Raw genomic sequence first — 21,760 nt, 5'->3', positions numbered from 1 at the left:
ATAAAATATATATAGAAGGAGTGTATGAAAGGGATATCTAACTCATAAGAGTTTAGATTTCTTTGTTTCTAAGAAGTGTGAGGGTGAGATAAAGGGACGATCTTTGTAGGTATGAGTAAGTACAAGCAAGGAAATTAAAGTTTTTAATTTTTGATGGGGACCAGGTTAGAGGTTGAGAATTCCTGAGATCAAGAAACTTTAAAAAGAAGCAATGAACTCTTGTTACTGTAAAATTTAAGAAGAAAATGAAACATTAGTTCAAACAATAGACGTTGGTCTGTTGAGAAATCTTAAATCCATTTGCTGTTTAAGATTTTAGGATATAAAATTTGTTCCACTATTCATGTTAAAATAATTCATTTACACTAAATAGAGAACCATTGGCAAATTTTTATAAATGATTGAACTCACTTAAGAGAAACACGGAATAAGGGGAGTAAAACATGATGTTGCATAAGAATGTGACACTGCATTGTTTACATTATCCGTGCTTTTGAAAATTATTTTATATGGTATGTTTAAAAAATATGGCATAAGGTATTACAGAGTATGATAAAAGTTATCATTAGTTTAATATTTGTACAAACAATTTTAGTTATAATTTATTTAAAATGTCCATTTGAAGTTCATTTATTGTAGCTTGACCTATAAAATTTACCTGTTTGATCCTATAGAAGTTTTCAGTTCAGGTCTTGCTGCTCAACAGGGAAGAATCAACCTGGTTTGAGTTGAAGTGGCTCTAAGGTGCATGACTTACATACCTACCCCTCTCTAACACAGTTCTCCTTCCACCCTCCGTGAATTAGTTGTGCTAAAAACTGGGCTACTTTTTGATTCTTTATTTGCCATGCTATAGTCTAGTTATTTAATGTACTATAGAATGTCTGGTATTCAAATTATCAAATGAATTTTGTTAAAATGCTCTTACTCTCCTTGCTTTGTCTTCCTAATTTATATACTAGCAGAAAATACAGTAATAACCCTGAAAATATTACATTGCATTGGGTTGTAATCAAGTTAAATATAAAGGAAATGATTCTTGCCTTTATATAGCTTATAACAGGATCATTTGGACAAATTCATAGAACTCAAATAAATATCATCTTGCCTGGAATTCTAACTTAATTCTAATAATCTCAATGACAATGAATTAATGACAACACAAAACTAAGAAAATACTTCCGATAGGAATAAATAGGACATTCTAGACATCATGTTAGTGACATTCTTTTTAGTGTTGTATTTCAGGGAGTACTAATTTAGAAAAACCTAATTCATAGTCATATCATGTTGACAGTATAAGCCTATTGCTCTATGAAAATAGTAAGTGTAACACAATGCTTAAGACACTCAGTATTATGTACCACGCACTATGCTAAATGCTTTAAATTCATTCTGTCATTTATGCAGGCCATAGCACGGAAGGTGTGATCAATTAGCTTGGTATCTGGTATTCAAGAGTGTATAAATACCTGTAATAGAATGCTTAACACAAAATGGGATTTAGAGGATAAGCTTAAAACCTGGCTCTTCCTTTGTTTCAGTATGTTGTCAAAATTTACTTTCAAGCTATTCAGTTTATGACTCTCTTTTGTTCAGTTCCATTCTTGTTCAGTACCATTTTAAAGTCAATTTTAATTCTTAAATATGGTGAGTATCCAGGTAAGTTTCTTTTTTTTCAGTACATGTTGAGCATGTCAAAAATTCCAATTAAAATGTAAAATGTATACTAAAAGAATAGAGAACTGTTAGTGATTTTCTTTTTATTTCCAGTTAAAATTCAGTGTGACCCATGCTACAGATATATTACAACATAAAGAAAATAGGACTTTTGTAACTCTTTACAGCAACCTAATATCAGTTGAATTTTTTAATTTATGGTACTAGTTGCTTGAAGAAAATACGGATCAGTTCTCTATTATATTTCTTTAGTAAAAATAAACAAATACATTATTGTTACACAAGTTTGATTTGTTTTGTTTTCCAGGTGCAACAATCGAACACAGTGTATAGTAGTTACTGGGTCAGATGTATTTCCTGATCCATGTCCTGGAACATACAAATATCTTGAGGTCCAGTATGAATGTGTCCCTTACAGTAAGTATGAAGCTTGTATTTTTCACCTTCTACAGCATTCCTTGTTGATGCTGAAAGAGGACACATGTGAAAGAAACATATGTTTATGGCCTACAAAACTATTATGCATGCAGAGCACTACCAGACTCGGGCCTCCAATTAGTTTCATGAAATGTGGAAGGAAGCCATAGTGTGATGCTGGCCAAGTGTCTGTCTGTGTTCTTAAGTGTTTGGCTTTTAAGGCTAGTGTTTTTCCAGAAAACAAACTTGAATTAGCTATTCAGTAGGGCAGATAGAAATCTGTACTTTTGCCCAATACCAGTTGCTGACAAATTGGTTTGGCTCACAGTTTTCTAAAGAAGGAATTGACTTTGGTTTTAATCGTGAGCTACTTGAATGACTACCTGCTGTTGTGGTAACTTTAATGCCTGGTGAAAGCTACCATTGCAGTAACTGAGGCAAGTGCTTTCCTTTTTGTCCCTTGTCCTTAAGAGAGTACTCCTTTACCAGATTCAGTGACTATATCTTAACGCTAGATAAAACAAACGTAACAAAGCCTTGCACATATTTTTAATTTGCAGCATCCATTTTTAGTATTATCCTTTAGAGGAATATTTAAAATTCAGTTGGAAACTTCATAAGTAGGCTTCAGCTAATACTGTAATTCTGTGTAGTTTTCCTCCTAATCTCAGAATTCATATTTATGAATTGGATTCTGTATTTTCAACAGGAAAAAAACATTTTAGACAATTAAAAAGATTAAGTATATTACTTAATTTTCATCAGGTAATTTGGTTTCGTTCTTGACTTCTTTACTTCTTAAATTGGATAAACGTGTCATGCCACCTTAATTCAAGGCATTTGAATTAAAAATTCTTTAGCAGCAATTTTATGATTTGCTTCAGAGGACTTCCCTCCTTAAAAAAATATGGACTCAAACTAATAATGAAATTGCTTTTTCCAGAAGCTCAAAAACCAGATCACTAGCTCTGATAGATTCATATGTTCAAACTATCAATATTTCTGAAACCAAAGGGCTGATTTTAGATAGATATACTATGCCCAGTATGGTTGTAATACATACTTACACATCCTGTGAAGGCACTGTCGTCTCTCTCTTCTCTGCCCGCAGTTTTGATAAATTGGCTTTTTGTGGGGTATCAGTTAAAGGCCAAACACAGATTATCTTTTCATCCCTGCTCTGTGTTGTGTTACTGTGAAATGGAGGCTTTTTATGTTTTCAGTATTTTCTATATCATTTGAAGGATTGGAAGCCTACTGAGTGCACTGATCTTTATATCGTTTCTCCTGTGTGTAGTGTTGGTGGCTTACATAATCATTCTCCTTTGCCACTGGAGGAACATTGTATTCTTTTGAGCTAACCAAAGTTTTGTTCCATAAAGTCACTTGCAGTTGAATTTAGTATGGTTTCTGTCCTCAAATTAGAAAAGGAACACAGCATCCATTCCCAAACAGTGGAATCGGTCAGAGCTGCCAAGAATTATGTCTTTCTGGAGCCAGTTCCTGTAATCTAGTCTATAGATCAAGAACAGTGTTAAGAAAATATTATCTTCAGACTTTTAAGTTATTTCTTGCGCTGTTTAAGAAAGGAAAATGTGGATATCTTCTGGAACATCTAACTTTCAAAATTTACTTTTTCAGTTCTCCAGAAGTAATGTACACTGTGTAATAAACTTGCAAATAGCAATACTCAGAGAAGTATTTGTTCTTTTTAGGTTTTGTCCTTAAAAAAAAAAAACAGTAATTAATTTGCTGTTACCTTTCTAGATGTTTGCAGGAGACAGAAATAAGTCTATGGCTTTTTTAAACTACTCCTTGCTAAAGAGTAGAAGTAATTACAATTCCTATATACTGTTCAGTAGTGACACACTATAAATTGCATGATTTTCACTAATATTATAATTAATGCAAAGGATCTTTTTAGATTGTTCTGATCTTATTTAGGACTGTGTATCTTCTTAATCTCTTTTCCCCATTATCCTCTCCTTTTGTTTCTTTATGCTTCTGTCCTTTATAACCATCTCTTGTTTTTATTTTAAGTGTCTAGCTTTCACTTTTCCCTTGTTTTAATAGTATTTTGGTACTTTGTAATGTTTGCATACTCCTTTTACACTTAGTTGATAAAAACTGTCACTGTCAGATAACATTTATTATGTGTCTGTTACCACCTGGCTTTATGCCAGTTTCTATCCAGAGCAAGTTCTTCAGGAGCATATCCATCCCAAACTGTTTCCACTTATTTAAAAAAATTTTAGAAATTTTCCATGATCTCTGAAGATTTTATAATAAATTTACTCAGCAGAGTCCATTATAAATGCTGTTATTTTTTAACTTTGTATGTTTATAGACAGGCACATATATTTGATTAGTAATTGAATGAATGTGTGTTTAAAAGAAGTCATAAGGATCTTGTAGGATAAAGGAGAGTAATCAGATTAGAGTTTCCATATCCTACAGATGCGATTTGGTTTTGATTTTTGTACCCTCCTATCTCAAATTATCATTAAGTTATTAAAGTTATACCATAAATTCAGCTATGTTTTATTTTATGAGAAAAAAACTTTTACTATTGATTCAATCATTATTAATGAATAAACATAAGATTATTCAAAATGAAATAGTGTGTCACTGCAGATACAGCGTATGTAGGCTTTAGTTTGTTTGGGTCGATTTCTTGTCTTGCATAACCGTGTCCTCCACTGATGTTAGTGGGTCACGTATTTATGTTTGTTCTATAGCATAGTAAATGTATTGTTATGAATTAATTCATACAGTCTCTTAAGACAAGTTGCAATATATATTTGTGATGAAGAATGCTAATTTCATTAATTTTATTGTATTTTAATATTTTTCTCGGTTGAGTGAATTTTGGCTGATTTGACAAATATATATCCTTTGGGTTGTCATAAAAATCAGAATGTAAGGTCTTTTGTTTTGAATATCCATATTTTATGCACTTCATCAATCATCAAAAGTTTTATTTAATTTTTTTTTTACTTTTACATTTGAATGTTACTTCTCAGTTTTCATTAGAATTATAAATTATATACAATATATATCCATTTTATTTTCTTTAATATAAATATAAAAGTTAAATCATAAATGAAGTTATCCCTATTTAATATTTTGCTCAGTAACTGCCCTGTCATTTTATCGTATCAAATAATAAAACCCAGCCATTTTCAATTAATGGAAAACAAAATATATTTTCTACATCCTTTATTGAACTTGTTTTAAGTTCTGTTTTAAATGCGTAACATTTTAAAATGTATTATTCCCATCTTTGCATTTAATTGATGTATTTCAGTATACTCATCCTTTCCTAAAAATAAAGAATATAGCTGTATATAAAGATAGTCTGAGCAGACTCAACACTAATGATTTATTTTATCCTCATTTTCCCACCATGCCCTTCCTTTATTGATTCTAAGAAGGTATAATATTGCTCTTCACTGAGCAGTAATTTTAGGACCAGTGGTTTATAAAAAAGAATTGTTCCACGTCAGTAACACTGAATTTCCTTTTTACTGGATGTAGTCAGGTTTACGCATTAATAGAGCAAGTATGTTTCCTGAAAGTGGTTAAATAGACCAAGTTGGACAGGGGAGGTGGTGTCTTAATGTGGAAGGTTTCCTATGGCAAAAATATTTGTGTGATATGTTTCTCCCTAAGGTATTTCAGGAGGTCAGTATTTAATCTTGATGAATTATCATAATTTAAAAAAATTAATCAAGCTAAGGCATCTTAATGAAATGTGCAACTACTACAGTATCTTTGAGTAGTCAGTTTGGAGACACAGTATTAGTACACCCTAATGCATTTTAATAAGGGAAGAGGGAGAATCACAGACATTAATCTGGGCACTTTACTAAATTCAGGCAACATACTTCAAAACCTACATACAAAATCTAAAATAGTATTTTATGGTTTGTAATTATTAGAATACTATTTACCAGCAAGAATCTTATATACCATACTTCTAACTGCATAATCCATTTCTTTAAACTTCTTGGAGGGAGGATTTTTTTCTCCTATAACTCTACTAATCAGGTTTGTTTTATGAAAGCATTTACCTTTTATGGGGTCTGTGGAATCAAGGTATTTGCTTTGAATGCTTGGTATGATTGTTGTTGCATGCTAGCTTGCTTTTGTGTAAATTGATGATGGTAGACAATGTCATAATAAGCTAACCATAATTCTTTCTTCCTTTTTTCTCCTTGCCTACTGTGCTTGCTTTTTCCTTGTATGTATTTTGCTTACTTTTTTTTAATAGACTTTGTATTACAAGTTTGAGATATGTGATATAGAGAATTCAATAAGAATTTTATAATATAAAGTATATATAAATGTAAATAAATAAATTTACTGATTATTAGTGGGGAAGAAAGGTACTACCTTAGCGTACCCTTCAAAGTAACTATTGGGGTAAAGGGGGAGGCTTATATATTCCTGAAAAGGAGGCAGATTTTTTATAGTTAAGATAGATTTTTCTAGAAACAGAAAATTTAATAGAAAAAAATTGAAACGTACTGAGATGCATAATTCTATATTTCTTCTTACATCTTTGAAAAATGTAACAATATCAGTATTCATTAGCTTTGACCTGAGCTTCAAAATTGAGTTGCCATGTTTATAAATATATTTCCCTGTTGTTATGCTTACCTAATTTTAGTCAGCTTAATAATGAGTTTGCATAAGATAAATGGGGATGATACACCTATGCATGCATTTGTGTCTATAGCCTACCTGTTTAAAGTAAAACTTGATAAGAATGCTGAGTGACTTGGGAAAGGCAAGAGTATGTACACCATGCATTAGTGAAGAGTTTCATTATTTATTCAGGTACACTAAGTGAAGCAACATGCCAACATATTTGTATTGCCTCCTTAATCTACTAAAATGATTGATCCATGTTCTTTTATGTAACTTTAGTATCTTTTCTCCTGCTAGGTTTTCCTGTTGTGTTTCTCTTTATCCAAAGTAGTGCAGCTCTTATTCTTCTTATATTTAGCATCTATTACTAATTCAGTCTTAGACTGTCAATTTATTTTAATCTTTTTTCTTTTTTCCTTGCACTTTTTTTTTTCTTCCGATGCTTAAAATAGAAGTGGAGCAAAAAGGTAAATAACGTATACAGTTTGAACCCCAGCTCCCTGTTATGTGCCTTATGGATGTTACCTTCTCCCTTCCCTTCCCCTACAACACTCCTGACATTAATATATAATTAGCAGGATCTCATAAATGCACGTCATAAAGAAGTCGACTGTTTACAGTGAAATTATATGACTGCTAAATCTGGTGCCGGGGTAAAATTTCTGAAGTCGGCGAGGGGGAGCTGTCCTTTCTCTGTTTCTTTTCACTCTTTATCTCTTTTTCTGATACCCTTGGATATTTTATTATTAAAGTGTCATCTTGCCTGGCTTCCAGAACCCTCTCCATAGCATGCCATGGTTACAGGGTCTCCTGGTCGTTTCATCACTCCTTTCCTCGTATTTACTTTTCTCTGCTTCTAATTGCATTTTCCGAATATTTATGTTCCTTCAATTGAAGCACTTTTGTTTTCAGTCTGAGTTCCATAGACGTTCTAAATAAGCCTTCACATTGGGTTTGTTTTATTTGCTTAATTTTGATGTTCTGCTTTTGGGGGCTTATAAGTGGGCTAAGGAAGGGAGGGTACAAAGTTTGGTCTAAAAGTACTTTGTTCACCCTTATGTACAAAGCTCAGAGTTTTAAAGCATAAATTACCGAATTATAAGATAAAAACACATAGCAAAAATGTAAATTGTTAGCTCAATCATGAATGATCCTAAACTTAGGTTTGTATTTGTGAAAATAAACCCCAGCTGCTTTGTATGCTGGTACATCAATTATGGTAACTTAAGGAAAGAAAGGTAGTACTTGTGTTAAGTATAATTTCTGGTAAAATTGAATGCTAATAGAGTGAATTTTTCTCTTTTGATCTATGATCATTAAAACTTGATATGCCCGTATAGTCTTTTAACTTTGCTTAATTCTTGTTTTTTCTCTGTGACTGTTAGTTTTTGTGTGCCCTGGGACCTTGAAAGCAATTGTGGATTCACCATGTATATATGAAGCTGAACAAAAGGCAGGTGCTTGGTGCAAGGACCCTCTTCAGGCTGCAGATAAAATTTATTTCATGCCCTGGACTCCATATCGCACTGATACTTTAATAGAATATGCTTCTTTAGAAGATTTCCAAAACAGTCGCCAAACAACAACATACAAACTTCCAAATCGAGTAGATGGTACTGGATTTGTGGTATATGATGGTGCTGTCTTCTTTAACAAAGAAAGAACAAGGAATATTGTGAAATTTGACTTGAGGACTAGAATTAAGAGTGGAGAGGCCATAATTAACTATGCTAACTATCATGATACCTCACCATATAGATGGGGAGGAAAAACTGATATTGACCTAGCAGTTGATGAAAATGGCTTATGGGTCATTTATGCCACTGAACAGAACAATGGAATGATAGTTATTAGCCAACTGAATCCATACACTCTTCGCTTTGAAGCAACGTGGGAGACTGTGTATGACAAGCGAGCTGCATCAAATGCTTTTATGATCTGTGGAGTCCTTTATGTGGTCAGGTCAGTTTATCAAGACAATGAGAGTGAAACAGGCAAGAATGCAATTGATTATATTTACAATACCCGATTAAACCGAGGAGAATATGTAGATGTTCCCTTCCCCAACCAGTATCAGTATATTGCTGCAGTGGATTACAATCCAAGAGATAACCAACTCTACGTGTGGAACAATAACTTCATTTTACGATATTCTCTGGAGTTTGGTCCACCTGATCCTGCCCAAGGTAAGAATGTTTGCTTGCTAATGCTTATATCTTTTATGAACAGTTTATTTTTAAGACTTCTTAATTTTTTTCCTATTTATTTTCTTTCCCTTTTCATAGTTCAAGGGCAAATGATAATATTGTGGCATTTCAAATTGTCACATACTGTGTACATTTTAGCCTTATATTGGTCCATTTTCTTTTTCTGAATTTCTTCGTTTAGATGTTGGTTTCAAAAAATTGTAGCATCCTTGGTCAGTTTAGATTTTCATTGCTAAAAATGTAATGCCAACTACAAACCTGTTAGCTTTGTGTGTTTTTTCTACCTGACTTCTGAATTGATTATGTGCAGACCTTTTAACTTCTTGGCGCCAGTGGTTAAAGGAAATTTTTGTTAGAAAGTCCCAGGAGAATTGCTAGGCTTGATGTACAATGCCAGGCATAAGTATTCTGAAGTTTTGGCCTCTGCTCTCTGGGTAGGAGAAGGAGTCATCTAACATCTTGCTAGATCATCATGTAAAATAACACATTTTTACTTCCCAATAAATTGTGACTGTTTTAGGTCAGTATTTCTGTGACTTTAACTGTTACACATGGACTAAGCATTAAATGATCCCAAGTGTTGATTTATGAAGACAAATCCACTAGCATTTTTTGATTTGTGTTCTCTTCAGGTATCTTTATGTAGGATCATTACTTTATAAATCTTTGGAAATATATTTTAGTTTAGCAAGTTAATTCAGTTCTGCAGTGAACAGTTTTTGAGGGTAAATGAAGTTTTGGATATTTCATTAAAGCAAGATTACCTCATACTCATATGAGGTAGAAGATAGAAGAATGACCTCTTAATATATTATTATAGAGCTTGCACTTATTATGTCTTTTCTATTTGAGCAATATTATTTGTGTTTTAAAGATCTGAATTATTTCAATTTTCTGAGTTAATTAGAATTATCATATTATTGAGTTACTTCAAAATTGTAGGAGCCAGAATGTTCCTTGGAGTGACTAAATCAGTCTCTTCAACAAGGTGGAACATAAATTAACATCTTTTTCTTCTGCTAAAGTAGTGTACATTCACACACTTAAACACAATTACATACACCCACACATAGTTTAGGGTATAATGTTACTAAGTTCTAAATATTGTCATAGGGTTAGGACCTCAAAAACAGAAGCCTTTTGTAATTGAATTTCTAATTTGAGTTATAGAATACAAAAATATGTGATTTTTCTTCTTAACTTAAGGGCAATAATGACATATGACTTAGTATAAGCCCCCTTTTTCTCTAATTCATGTATGTCTAGAATTTGTTGGGTGAAAATTGCAGCAGTGTCCCATTGTTAAATTTTCAACAGTGAAATCTGTTAAGACATAAAAATCTTTGTTGATAGTCATAGTATTCTTTATTTTTAAATTCAGACCTATCTTTTTTCTCTTGAGGCTAGCAATTTGGGATGGTTCCTATATCTCAGTTGCTTTTCTAAACGCTAGTACTATGCTTCTCCTTTATCCTATAGGTTTGTAAAAGGCAGAAGGTCAGTAATTGACAAAATTTGACACTGTGGAGATACATGTGTTAATCTTTTTTGTAACCTGTATTACCCTCACAGCTGTTAAATTTATCTTGGGTAGCAGTAAATCTCTTTCCCTCCATTAGAAAAAAATAGAAAATAAATTTTAAAAATGTAAATTCATAATCAGGCAGCACCTAAAGTTGAGTACAGATGCAGCTCAACAAGGAATCATTGCCTCCCTGATTGTCACAGAGTACTTCATAAAATACAAGATGAGTAAAAATGTCATTTTCCACATGTGGCTTATGTTCTAGTAAATAACTTGATCCATTTCAGATGAAAGAATCTTTGATAATTTGGATGCTTTTTGGAAAAAAGTTACCAGCTTCGAAAATGAGAAACTTAGCCATATGTGGTAACTGCATTCCTACAGCTGTGTTGTGTTATCCAAAATAGTTAACCATTCTTACATATTCTCAGAAAGTGAAAATTTGTATTGACCCCTTATTAAACCCTTAGTGGTAAAAAGTTTTATCTGACCTAAATTTCTTGCTGATGTTTGAATTGTATTCTCTTATTCACGTGCTCTTTATAATTTACCTTCAAATGCTTTTAGAGAGACTCCTGCCTCGCTCATCTAAGATATGTGCTGTTATCTAACTGCATGTAGATGGGGCATTGCAGAACTATTGTGGCTCATACATTTAGGTCAAACCAGTAAGCCACTGTCAGCAAGTCTTATGTACTGGCTTTGCTACCATGTATATAGCTGAACTGTACATTGTGCTGTAAAATGGATAATTTTTCATTGTGGACTGTTTCACTGTATTAGCTTCAATACTTTTCCCCATTTATAAATCCAAGCCTTTCATTCCTAACAGCACAAGTACATTATTGCTTGGCCTTGATAATGTTTTCAAATACATCTTTCTTTTTTTCTTTAAATTTTTAGCTTTTTGTGATCTCGGCATAGTTAATTTGCTCCATTTCCTTGAACTAGGTCTGTTTTTCCTCTTTTACTTTTTTTCTCTATAAAATGGGCTTAGAAAAATCCCATTTCAGTCATATATTAAGATATATCATATATATCTTTTCTATGTCTTAATCTGAATTGATTTATATATATACTTAATCTGTCTTCAGATTTGATATCCCAAACATTATCGAAAAATATTGTGTCTTGAGTGTTGACAGTTTCTGAATATCTGTCTTAGAGTAATAATGAAGTATGACACTTAAACAACATGTGGGAAATTTTTTATCAAGAGAGCCAGTTAGGTCTATTACTTAGGAAGTGTTCAGTGTAGAATACATATTTCTTAAAACATCTTCCCACTGATAATGGATGCTAATTAAAAGATGATCAGTGTTTGTAGACATCGAATAAGGGTAAATTTAATAAATCTGCAGTTTTTGCCTTACCAGGCTACAGACTCACTCTAACTGGAGTTCATTCAGTGAATAATGGGTGAGTTTTGGGACTTGGAAGAGGGAAATAACAACCCATATTGTCCTTAAAATCTTTTCACACAGGAAAAAGCTGGCGATAATTAGCAAGTTCTTAGTAAATACTGTCGTAGTAAATTGAACCATTCTGTATGTGTTTGTTGAAATTTTCATGGGTACCTATTAAATATGTTTATTAGCATTATTGGCACCGTTTCTACATCTCTGTACTCAAATAATAAATGGTAGGTAGAATGTTAAGTCATTTAATCTGTGTGTTTGATATGGCACCTGATAATTTTGGGACAGGCTCTGTAAAGTAGGGTTTAGATTTATGACATAAGTCTATTGTGAGTTGCCATGTTTTCTGTTACCATTTATAGGATATTCTTGAGTTTTGAGCCTTTTGCCACATACGGTTCCTTACGAAACTTTTTATTGCTTCAGTATCTTATGTTCCCACATTTTTTCTTCTTTTAAAGATTTATGCAGAACACAGTGTCAGTTAAATGCTCCAAAATAAGGGCAAATTGCTTAGTAGGGTGCCATACTTTCCCAGAGTCTCTGAAAATCTTTTATCTAGAAAAGTAAGATCATAACATTTAAGAGTATGGACAAGTGAACCTGAACAAATTGCTTAACCTCCTCCATGGCTCAGTCTTCTCTTCTGTAAAAGGAAGATAATCATAGTGCCTACTTCATGGGGTTGTGATAAGGATTAAATAAGATGATCTGATGATCCATGAATGGTGATTAGCACAGCATCTGGTACATAAATGCTGAATAAAGTGTAAGCTTTTATCACCATGGGGTGCCCTGTTGTGACCTGTCTTCACCTAGGGAAAGAAATATTAATTTTTAGAAATACCTCTTCATTTCTAGCTTCAACATTAGAAAAAAATGCTTTCCTTGAAGTTGTTAAGCTTTGGCCTTGCAAAATCTTATAGTTGTCCTCCTAAAGGGTTTCATTTTGCCACTTAAAGTTGACGTTCATGTTTATTTTCATGGTACCCCAATATTTCATTGGTTTACCTTTGAAGAATGTGTTGCTTCCCTTTAAACTTCTTTTGATGAACAAAAGGTAAAAAGGTATGAAATTTTATTATCAATGACACATGCAAATATGGTATAGAATGTTGCATGAAATTTTGTGCATTTAATAAAAGTCATTTTATTGCCTACCTTCACTCACTTATTATGAATCTTTACTGATGCTCAGCAAACAGATCACTAATTGTAGTATTGTTAATACATATTTCAGTGATTAAATATGTACTAATTAGCACAGTGTCAAGGGATACATCAGAAGGTGTAGCACTAAACCATTTTGCTCTGCCCTTTTCTCTTTGTTCCGGATCCCCCCCGCCCCCGGCTTTTAGATTTCATTCAGCAGCATTCACTTGACACTTCTGCAAAAGATTGTGATGCTTTTGACAAATGTTAATTGAGAAAGCACTGAAAGCCTGGCTGCATTGTAATCAAAAGAAAATTACGAGGTTTAACAGGATGTCAGGGAAGCGCTTTACAGAAAAAGATAAACAGGTTTGAATAGGTTTCTGCAGCAGCTGGCTAGGCATGATGCTTGGCTAATGTACACAGGCTTCTCTCATATGGTCAGTAACTGATGCCCTGGAAATAAAACACTGCTTAAGAAGTTTCTCTTGTGATAGAATGAAAAAAGGGTGTAAAAAGTGTGTCTTGCACTTATTGATAACAAGAAGTTTCTCACTACTAAAGAACTAGGAACAAGTACACACTACTTTTTCTGATAAACTTAGCATACTCTGTCATAGAGTCAGAATTATGTAAACTATTTATGGACCAGAGCTTAATATTATCAGTGATAATATGAACTTGTTTTCCAAGAAGTTTTAATGTTCTAATTTGTTTTTTATGTATAGCAAAGCCATAAATTAAGTTAATGTTTTATAAGATTATTTTAAAAAATAGTTATTTTTAGTTTGCTCTACTCAATTTAAATTTAAGGCATCATATTTACAAGGTCTTAAGAGCCAGTAATCTAAATGTTGATAAAACTATAGTGTGATCACCTAATAGATTTTAAATGGTGCCATTAAAGTTTTACTGACAGAATTTTTGTTGTTTTTTTTAAATTAAGTGTTAATGAGGGAAACATTAAGCTCCATTATTATTTTAACCTAGTGGATTCAACAGTTTAAAAGTAATGTTGGAAGTCCAAAATAACCTTAAATTTGTTTTATTTTAAAATTTCTACGCTTAAATCCACTTTTATATTTTTAAATCCTTTTATGCTCTCTGTTAAAGGTCAGTAGGATATGTAGGGTTGTTTTCAAATTAGGCATTATTTGATCGAACCCGTTATCTTGATATGAGATTGCATTGTAACCTCTGACCAGAAGTAGTTTCTTTTTCATACCTGTGTTTTCAAAAGTAAAAATGTCGAAGCCTCAGATGTTTCCTTACTGAAACAGCACAAGCATGCCCAGCTTATCTTCTGTTTGGATCTAATCAGGCATGCTCAAAAATCTCTCAAGCAAGAATGGCTGCTGGGTGGAAAGATGTTACAGTATTTGTTTTCCTTCAAGATGCAGAGTGGGTGACTTGAAATTTTCTATTGTCCTAATTATATGTAATGGTTAGACTTTTGTTGATACTTTGAATTTTATTGTTTCAGAGTATGAATTTATATAAGAAACGGATTTTTCTAAATGTATTTGATATGACATAATGTATTTGATATGTACATTGAAATTTTCTATATGAAACTGCCCTTCATTTCCTGTTACATGATATATGATGAAATTGTACATAAAATTTATTATCAAATATTTCATTGAGAAGTAAGCCTAGCACAATTAGAGTCATAGAGCAAAATCTATGGTAAATCCTAAACTGCCATCGCTTAGCCAACAATATGAATAAATTGGAATAAATGAAGAGATTTATTCTTCCTCCCACCCTACGGATATTCTCATTAATTTCTCATTTTGTTGGTTTTGGGGTAGTTGGATGGGTAGGGTGTGTGTGTGTGTGTGTGCGCACGTGCGTACACGTTCACATATGAGTGCAAGTGTGTGTTTGAGATTAACATACTCATCTTTTTTCCGTAGTGCCTACCACAGCTGTGACAGTAACTTCTTCAGCTGAGATGTTCAAAACCACAGTATCAACCACAAGCCCTTCACAGAAAGGCCCCATGAGCACAACTGTAGCTGGATCTCAGGAAGGAAGCAAAGGGACAAAACCACCTCCAGCAGTTTCTACAACCAAAATTCCTCCTGTAACAAATATTTTTCCCCTGCCAGAGAGATTCTGTGAAGCATTAGACGCAAGGGGGATAAGGTGGCCTCAGACACAAAGGGGAATGATGGTTGAACGACCATGTCCCAAGGGAACGAGAGGTATTTCCTGTCAAATACTATATATACATTTTAAAACTTATTTTAGGGGCTTCCCTGGTGGCGCAGTGGTTGAGAGTCCGCCTACCGATGCAGGGGACACGAGTTCGTGCCCCCGGTCCGGGAAGATCCCACGTGCCGCGGAGCGGCTGGGCCCGTGAGCCATGGCCGCTGAGCCTGTGTGTCCGGATCCTGTGCTCCGCAACGGGAGAGGCCACAACAGTGAAAGGCCTGGGTACAGCAAAAAAAAAAACCAAACAAACAAAAACTTATTTTAAGTAGGTTCTGAACTACACAGAAGTGATTTTATTTGAGGAAAGAGATATTTACGATAGCTAACTTCATTGTTGTTTTTGTTACTTTGGTAATATAGCACATGTAGACAACTTAAAGGTTTTTAAACTGTAAAAGTCATTTAAGGTCAGGCACTGAATTAAATTCTCTCCCTCTTAAAGACCTAGGTCAAGCCTGAGATTTTTGCCCATGGATTCTCTAGTGAGGCTTCCTTACAGCTGTCTTTCTCATTGCAATGTATCATTTTGGATGAGTCCCAAGAAAATCAAGGGCTTTTTGTTTGTTTGCTGTAAATGTCTGATATTTCTGTGCTGACTTTATATTTACTGTTTATAGTCTGTATTATACCCTACTTTTCATCAGTTATTGTCAACTACTTCCATTAATGTTTATTCATAATTTAACACACGGAGTAGGATCATCATAGCTGATTTCCCGAATGCATGCAGAAAAAATGGTTTCAATTTCACTGTTGCTTTCTACATCTGTTGTAGGAACTGCCTCGTATCTCTGCATGCTTTCCACTGGAACATGGAACCCTAGGGGCCCCGATCTTAGCAACTGTACCTCACACTGGGTAAATCAGCTGGCTCAGAAGGTTGGTTGGAACCTTTTAATATGATACACATTGGTGATTAAGGGCTTTAACTTCTAACATAAATAATTTAACTTTGTATGTTAAAACCAGCTTCGTTGCTCTTTGTTCAGCGTAAAAGTAAAAAATTATGCATAGCTTTGTCTGTAAACTATTTATTCAAAGTTACATATGTTTTAGGGCATGCTGTTTTCTATGTTAAGCTTTTTAATGAGTACATAGTTGCTTAATTTCATTCATATTTAGTTCTGTTTCTTTTGATGTTTGTAAGACAAATAGTGTATTGGCCTAATAAATCAAGTATCATTAATTTGCAACTGAATCCACAGAATGCAAGCAGATGTTCATATTGCAGATGATTATGATAGAATAAGAAAAATCACTTTAAAAAGCATTAGTAACTTTAATATTACATTGTAATGCAGTGATATTTTAGTTTCTCCTTCGCCATCTACCTTTCTAAAATGCAAGCAGTAGATAATAATAGCCCTCAGTATTATATTGATTACATTTTCACTTAAATTTTTGGATCATTGGAATAAATAAGTAAGATTTTTAAATAGCAGTTTTAAATGGTTGCAGTGAAATGAGAGAACTATCTCAAAATTTTTTTAAACGATTTCTGATTTTTTTTACCTTTTGTTTCTTTAAAATGTCTGATTAAGTATATGTTTTTGAGGATCTAAGAATCTTTAATCATCTGAAATGAAGAGAAATTATTGGTCTCAGTTGCAGATTTTGACATATTTGCAAATACTTTTCTCACCACAACAAAGATACTTGGGAAAAAAATAAGAAGCCACAAACAGAACAAGAAATCTTACTGAGATAATATAAACTGTCATTTCAGATCAGAAGTGGAGAAAACGCTGCTAGCCTTGCCAATGAACTGGCTAAACATACCAAAGGGCCAGTGTTTGCTGGGGACGTGAGTTCTTCAGTGAGGTTGATGGAGCAGTTGGTGGACATTCTTGATGCGCAGCTGCAGGAACTGAAACCTAGTGAAAAGGATTCAGCTGGACGGAGTTATAACAAGGTAGGTAGAAATTTTCCGTTGTTTTCAATTAGATGTTTTGTATGGCTGCTCTGGATTCTTCCAGCAGTTAACTGCCTAACTTTTGGCCCCCTGGACAAACGCATAGAAACAGAACTTCTAATTTGGTTCATATCTCAAGAAAGAATTATAGTTGGGAAAGGAGCAACGTGCACACCCATCCCCACCCCCCAAATGACGCTAATTACCTGAGGGAGATTTTAGTTGGTGGTAAACGTCATCTGCCTGGTTTTGGTCAGTACTCTCACTTTGGAAGGCCCACTAGGAGAGATTCTGTTACACAACTGATATACTAATACAGTCAACTCTTGTGATTGTAAGAAAATTGTGATGCATATAGGAATGTTAGCCACTGAAATACTGTTTTCAGTGGTAGGTTTTGAGAGAAGGACAAGTTTCCTTTGCTAGGAGTATAGTGTGTTAGTGCTACTAATTTTTCCTACCTTGACAAAAATTTGATAGTTATTTTAACCACACTGTAAAGTGTTTATATGAAATTCATATGAATCCGAAATCTGTGGCTGAAATGGTTTTATGGTTTTTTTCTTCCTTTTCATCACATACTTTGTCTCTAGGTTTATCAAGATACTTTGGATTATCATGTTTAGTAAAATACAGCTGAAAACTGAATACACAATCTTGGCAATCAGTATAGACTCACACAAATCCAGAGGATTACGGTACATAATAAACGCTGAGCTCAGGACCACCAGCTTAATTTCTGAGGATTTCTTCTTTCCTCAATTTTCAACAGATAAAAATCTAACCTCTGATTTTCTTTTCTTTTACTAAAAAGCTCCAAAAACGAGAGAAGACATGCAGGGCTTACCTTAAGGTATCTCCCCTGTGCTGTCACCCTGCTTTCTCCCTTCTTCAGCTACCTGTTACGCTTTATCATCTTGCTGCATGATCCAATGTATTTCAGTCTTTGATAATTATATAATGTGCCCCATATCAGCTGTACAAATGTTGGCTTTTCACAGGTATATTACTCTCAGAATAAGCAAATAATTTATTTTTATAATTTTTGCTGTTTTTCCATTCATCCAAACATACAAGAATTTTAATGAAATATCCTCTGAATTGGAAAGTTATCATAAAGTCTCGTTATATCCTGTTGTCATCTCTGTGGATTGAAAAACAACTTGAGTGAAACAGCTATGATATATTCCTGGCAGTTTATCATATCAAAGACTGTGTAGTCATAATGTATGTGCATGAAAAAGTCACTGCTTTCTTACCTCTGTGGTGTACTCTTAAATGAAACAGGCTTTGTCTTGAAATTTTTTGGAGTCATTTCTAGAATCAGGTTGATAAGGGGATGGGTTACTAGAAATAAAATATAAATAATGTGACAGTGCTCTCGATATATGTTATATGTTGGTTTTTATCGAGATGATAGAAACGGAAAGCCACTGTTTGGCTCAGAATCCTTGTCCACTGCAGCCAGTTTTTCTCACTGGTATATCCAAGTAAAATAGGAAACATGGTGAGGCTAACTGGAATTATGCCAAGCCAGTTCTGTGTGGTAGATCCAAATAATAAAGAAGTTTCTTTTGCTGGGGATGGTTACTTTCTAACCCTACTCATCTGGGGACCATATTCCTAGTCAATCAAACCTTGAAGAACTAATCTGTATATGTATGAAAACAAAACGAAAGAACTTTGTAAGTTTTGTAGAATAGAGATTATTCAAAAGATATGACTTCACCAGTTTTAGTTGGCAGGATCTAGAAAAAAAGAACAGCATTTCACTAACGAGTAATAGACATTGCTGCATCTGAGAACTTTACAGGAAAAGGCAGTGGGAAAGTCTGTTTTTAGGTGGTAATATTTTGTAAGTCCCTTATTAGCCTGTTTAATGGGGGCAAAGAAATAGATACTGAAGTGTATAGAATTTGTTGTACGGAAATTTTCAGCTCACCTTTAAGGTATTAGTTAACGTGTGAAATGTAATAATTAGTATGTCGCCCAGGACATATATCTCAGTGGGAATAGAATAGCTTTTTTTCTTTGGCAGGGAGACTACTTCAGGAATATGATTAGGCTAATGATCATTTTGATTCCACTAGAAAAATGCAACTAGTAATAACTAAGGAGCATTACAAATTAATAAAAGCATGCCATCAGCGAGTTATGTGTATAGGTAGTAAATTTCAGCATGACCTTAATTTCTGACCAGTGTCATTTTCAGTATGTCTCAAGTGAGCGTCTGTGTTCAGATAAAACTAATAAAACTCCTTAAGTTACAAATCAGAAGCTGACTTACACTGTGCAAATGAAGCGAGTTCCTGCTTTGTGACAGAGGATTCATTTGTAACTTAGATTAGAGGTTCCAGTCTGTATTTCTTGGTGACTAATGAATCTGGCCTCAGCAGACCAATTTCTGTTCCATTCTAGTTAATGGCTGTAGCAGTATCAGTGTGAGCATTTTGACTATTCTATCTCCCATCAGAGAGAGAAAAAAGCCTTTAGTGCCACTTGCGAGTATCTTCTACCTGCTAGGAAGGTCGTGGTGGCTCACGTGGCAGACAGAACGAGGATATTAAGTTGGACTAAGCTAATTAATCTTAACTCTGACAGTAGCCTCAAACAACTTTTCCCCGTGCTCATTTCAATATAGTACCTCAAACTAGCAATTTTTGTTGTTCTTTGTAGAGTGTGTTTTTTTTTCTCAGTGATTATCAGGAGATCAAAACAATTGATATTTGGGCTTAATGACACATTATGGCTAGGTAAATGGGAAAGAGTAAATAAACTCAGTGATTTCAGTTATCCAAGCCATAGTCAGTGTACAGCTACAGTAAGTATCAGTACAAAAGCCTGCCTTCAATTGCTTAACTGACCGGGTTACATTTTTATTTAATGTTGTTTTACATGGTAATAAACTAAACCTACACGTAGGAATATTTATAACTTGGATATTTATTAAGACTTTACTTTGCCTTTCTGTTTTTCTTAAATTATTAGTATAGGTTTTAAATATTTTGACTGTTCTCTTGATCTCCTTAAAAACAGATGATTGTTTATGAATTAAGGTATACTCTCGAGTGTTTTTTAGCTGGCCAGGCAATTGGAAGAGTTGAAAATGTTCACAGATAACTTATACACTTTGAAATCACCTTGTTTTTTCCCCAATGATAATAAGTAGACAACGCTATAAGGCACAATTTTGGTTATTATTTTTAGTTCAGGTTCCAAAAAACAATATGGTTTAATTTTCAAGCATAGGTATTAGGCTACTCTAGAGACACCAGTGTTTTCTATTTAGAACATTTAAGTCTTGAGGTTTTATGTAGGAGTGACCATGCATGTAGGGGTAATACCTCAGATTAAGAGCTGACACTGGTTTTATTTCTTTGCAACAATTGAAATATGATTAGATAAACAGAAACGAGTCATCTCTTTATACTTAGTCTTTATAATCAAATAGTAGTCTACTGATCTTCAGCTAGTTCTATTTTGAAAGGGTCAGACATCAAGTTGGCCACATATATGTTGTCCAGGTGTTCTTCCGTAAGAGTAAATCATCATGACAGATAAATATTACAGTTGTCACTAGTCAGTGATTGAAAATCACCTTGGTACTAGAAGTAGTCAAAACTAATGATAGTTTTCTAATGGATGCAGGCAATTGTTGACACAGTGGACAACCTTCTGAGACCTGAAGCTTTGGAATCATGGAAACACATGAATTCTTCTGAACAAGCGCATACTGCAACAATGCTACTGGATACATTGGAAGAAGGAGCTTTTGTCCTGGCTGACAATCTCGTAGAACCAACCAGGGTCTCAATGCCCACAGAAAATATTGGTGAGTGAATCTATTGTCAGGTTTAATTTTGATTTAGAAGATAGATGTTTAAGAGAATAATGCTTCCATTGAGTCTTGTGAGTTATTTCCCAGTGCCAAACTTCTATTTTGTCCAATTATTTTTGTCCCTTAATAAGAGATATTATTGATCACACTCATAAAATTAATGCAAAAGCCAAAATCTATCCTATGTCTTTTAAAAGTTGGTGTTTTTTTCCAACTGAAAAATCATTAAAGGAAAACAGTGTGTAGAGTACTTAACTGCAAGAATATGGATTGCTTACGTAATGAAAGTGCTTGCTGTGGAGCTGTGGCGAATGCCTTTCCATTTTATACAATACGTTCCTAATGAGGTTAAATTACTTTCTGAAATGCGTTCTCCCAAATATTTTAGGCACACAGATATTTGAGCCAAACATTTATATTAAACAGAACTGCTTTCAGGTGAAAATGTGGTCAGTGAACTACATCACCCATAGAGCAGAATATCCATGCTTTATAGACTGTAAAACAGCTGCGGATAGTTTTGAAGCATCATTTAGAATTTAAATGCTGGCAGTGAGAGGTAAGAATTCACTTTTGATGGTATTTGAAAGAAGTACTACTGTAAGTACAGTGAAATTATATTAATATAGGCTTGACTGATTTAGAATTGTTATTCAGTGGGGTTGAGCTCGAATGAAATTTTAGTATCCCTTAGTAAAGTAAAAAAATTTCCACAGCATAAATGTAAAAAAAAACCCA

General features: G+C 33.8%; 1 protein-coding gene across 31 annotated transcripts in view; it reads left to right on the top strand.

The window, feature by feature from the left end:
* The window catches only part of ADGRL2 (adhesion G protein-coupled receptor L2), a 369,284-nt gene that overhangs the window by 313,784 nt on the left and 33,740 nt on the right, over positions 1-21,760 (top strand). For 23 of the 31 annotated variants that reach the window (XM_060303575.2, XM_060303582.1, XM_060303661.1 and 20 more), the window contains 7 exons: positions 1,988-2,097; positions 8,136-8,936; positions 14,972-15,262; positions 16,048-16,151; positions 16,999-17,184; positions 17,999-18,037; positions 20,833-21,016. In XM_060303575.2, the coding sequence (XP_060159558.1) occupies positions 1,988-2,097; positions 8,136-8,936; positions 14,972-15,262; positions 16,048-16,151; positions 16,999-17,184; positions 17,999-18,037; positions 20,833-21,016 (1,715 nt within the window). The remainder of the gene's footprint in view (positions 1-1,987; positions 2,098-8,135; positions 8,937-14,971; positions 15,263-16,047; positions 16,152-16,998; positions 17,185-17,998; positions 18,038-20,832; positions 21,017-21,760) is intronic. The other 8 variants (XM_060303671.1, XM_060303635.1, XM_060303630.1 and 5 more) reach the window with 1 other exon arrangement.

The sequence above is a fragment of the Globicephala melas genome, chromosome 1 (assembly GCF_963455315.2).
Source record: "Globicephala melas chromosome 1, mGloMel1.2, whole genome shotgun sequence".
Classification (NCBI taxonomy): domain Eukaryota; kingdom Metazoa; phylum Chordata; class Mammalia; order Artiodactyla; family Delphinidae; genus Globicephala; species Globicephala melas.
Note: the sequence above shows the minus strand (reverse complement) of the source record. Positions and strands in the feature narration are given on the sequence as shown.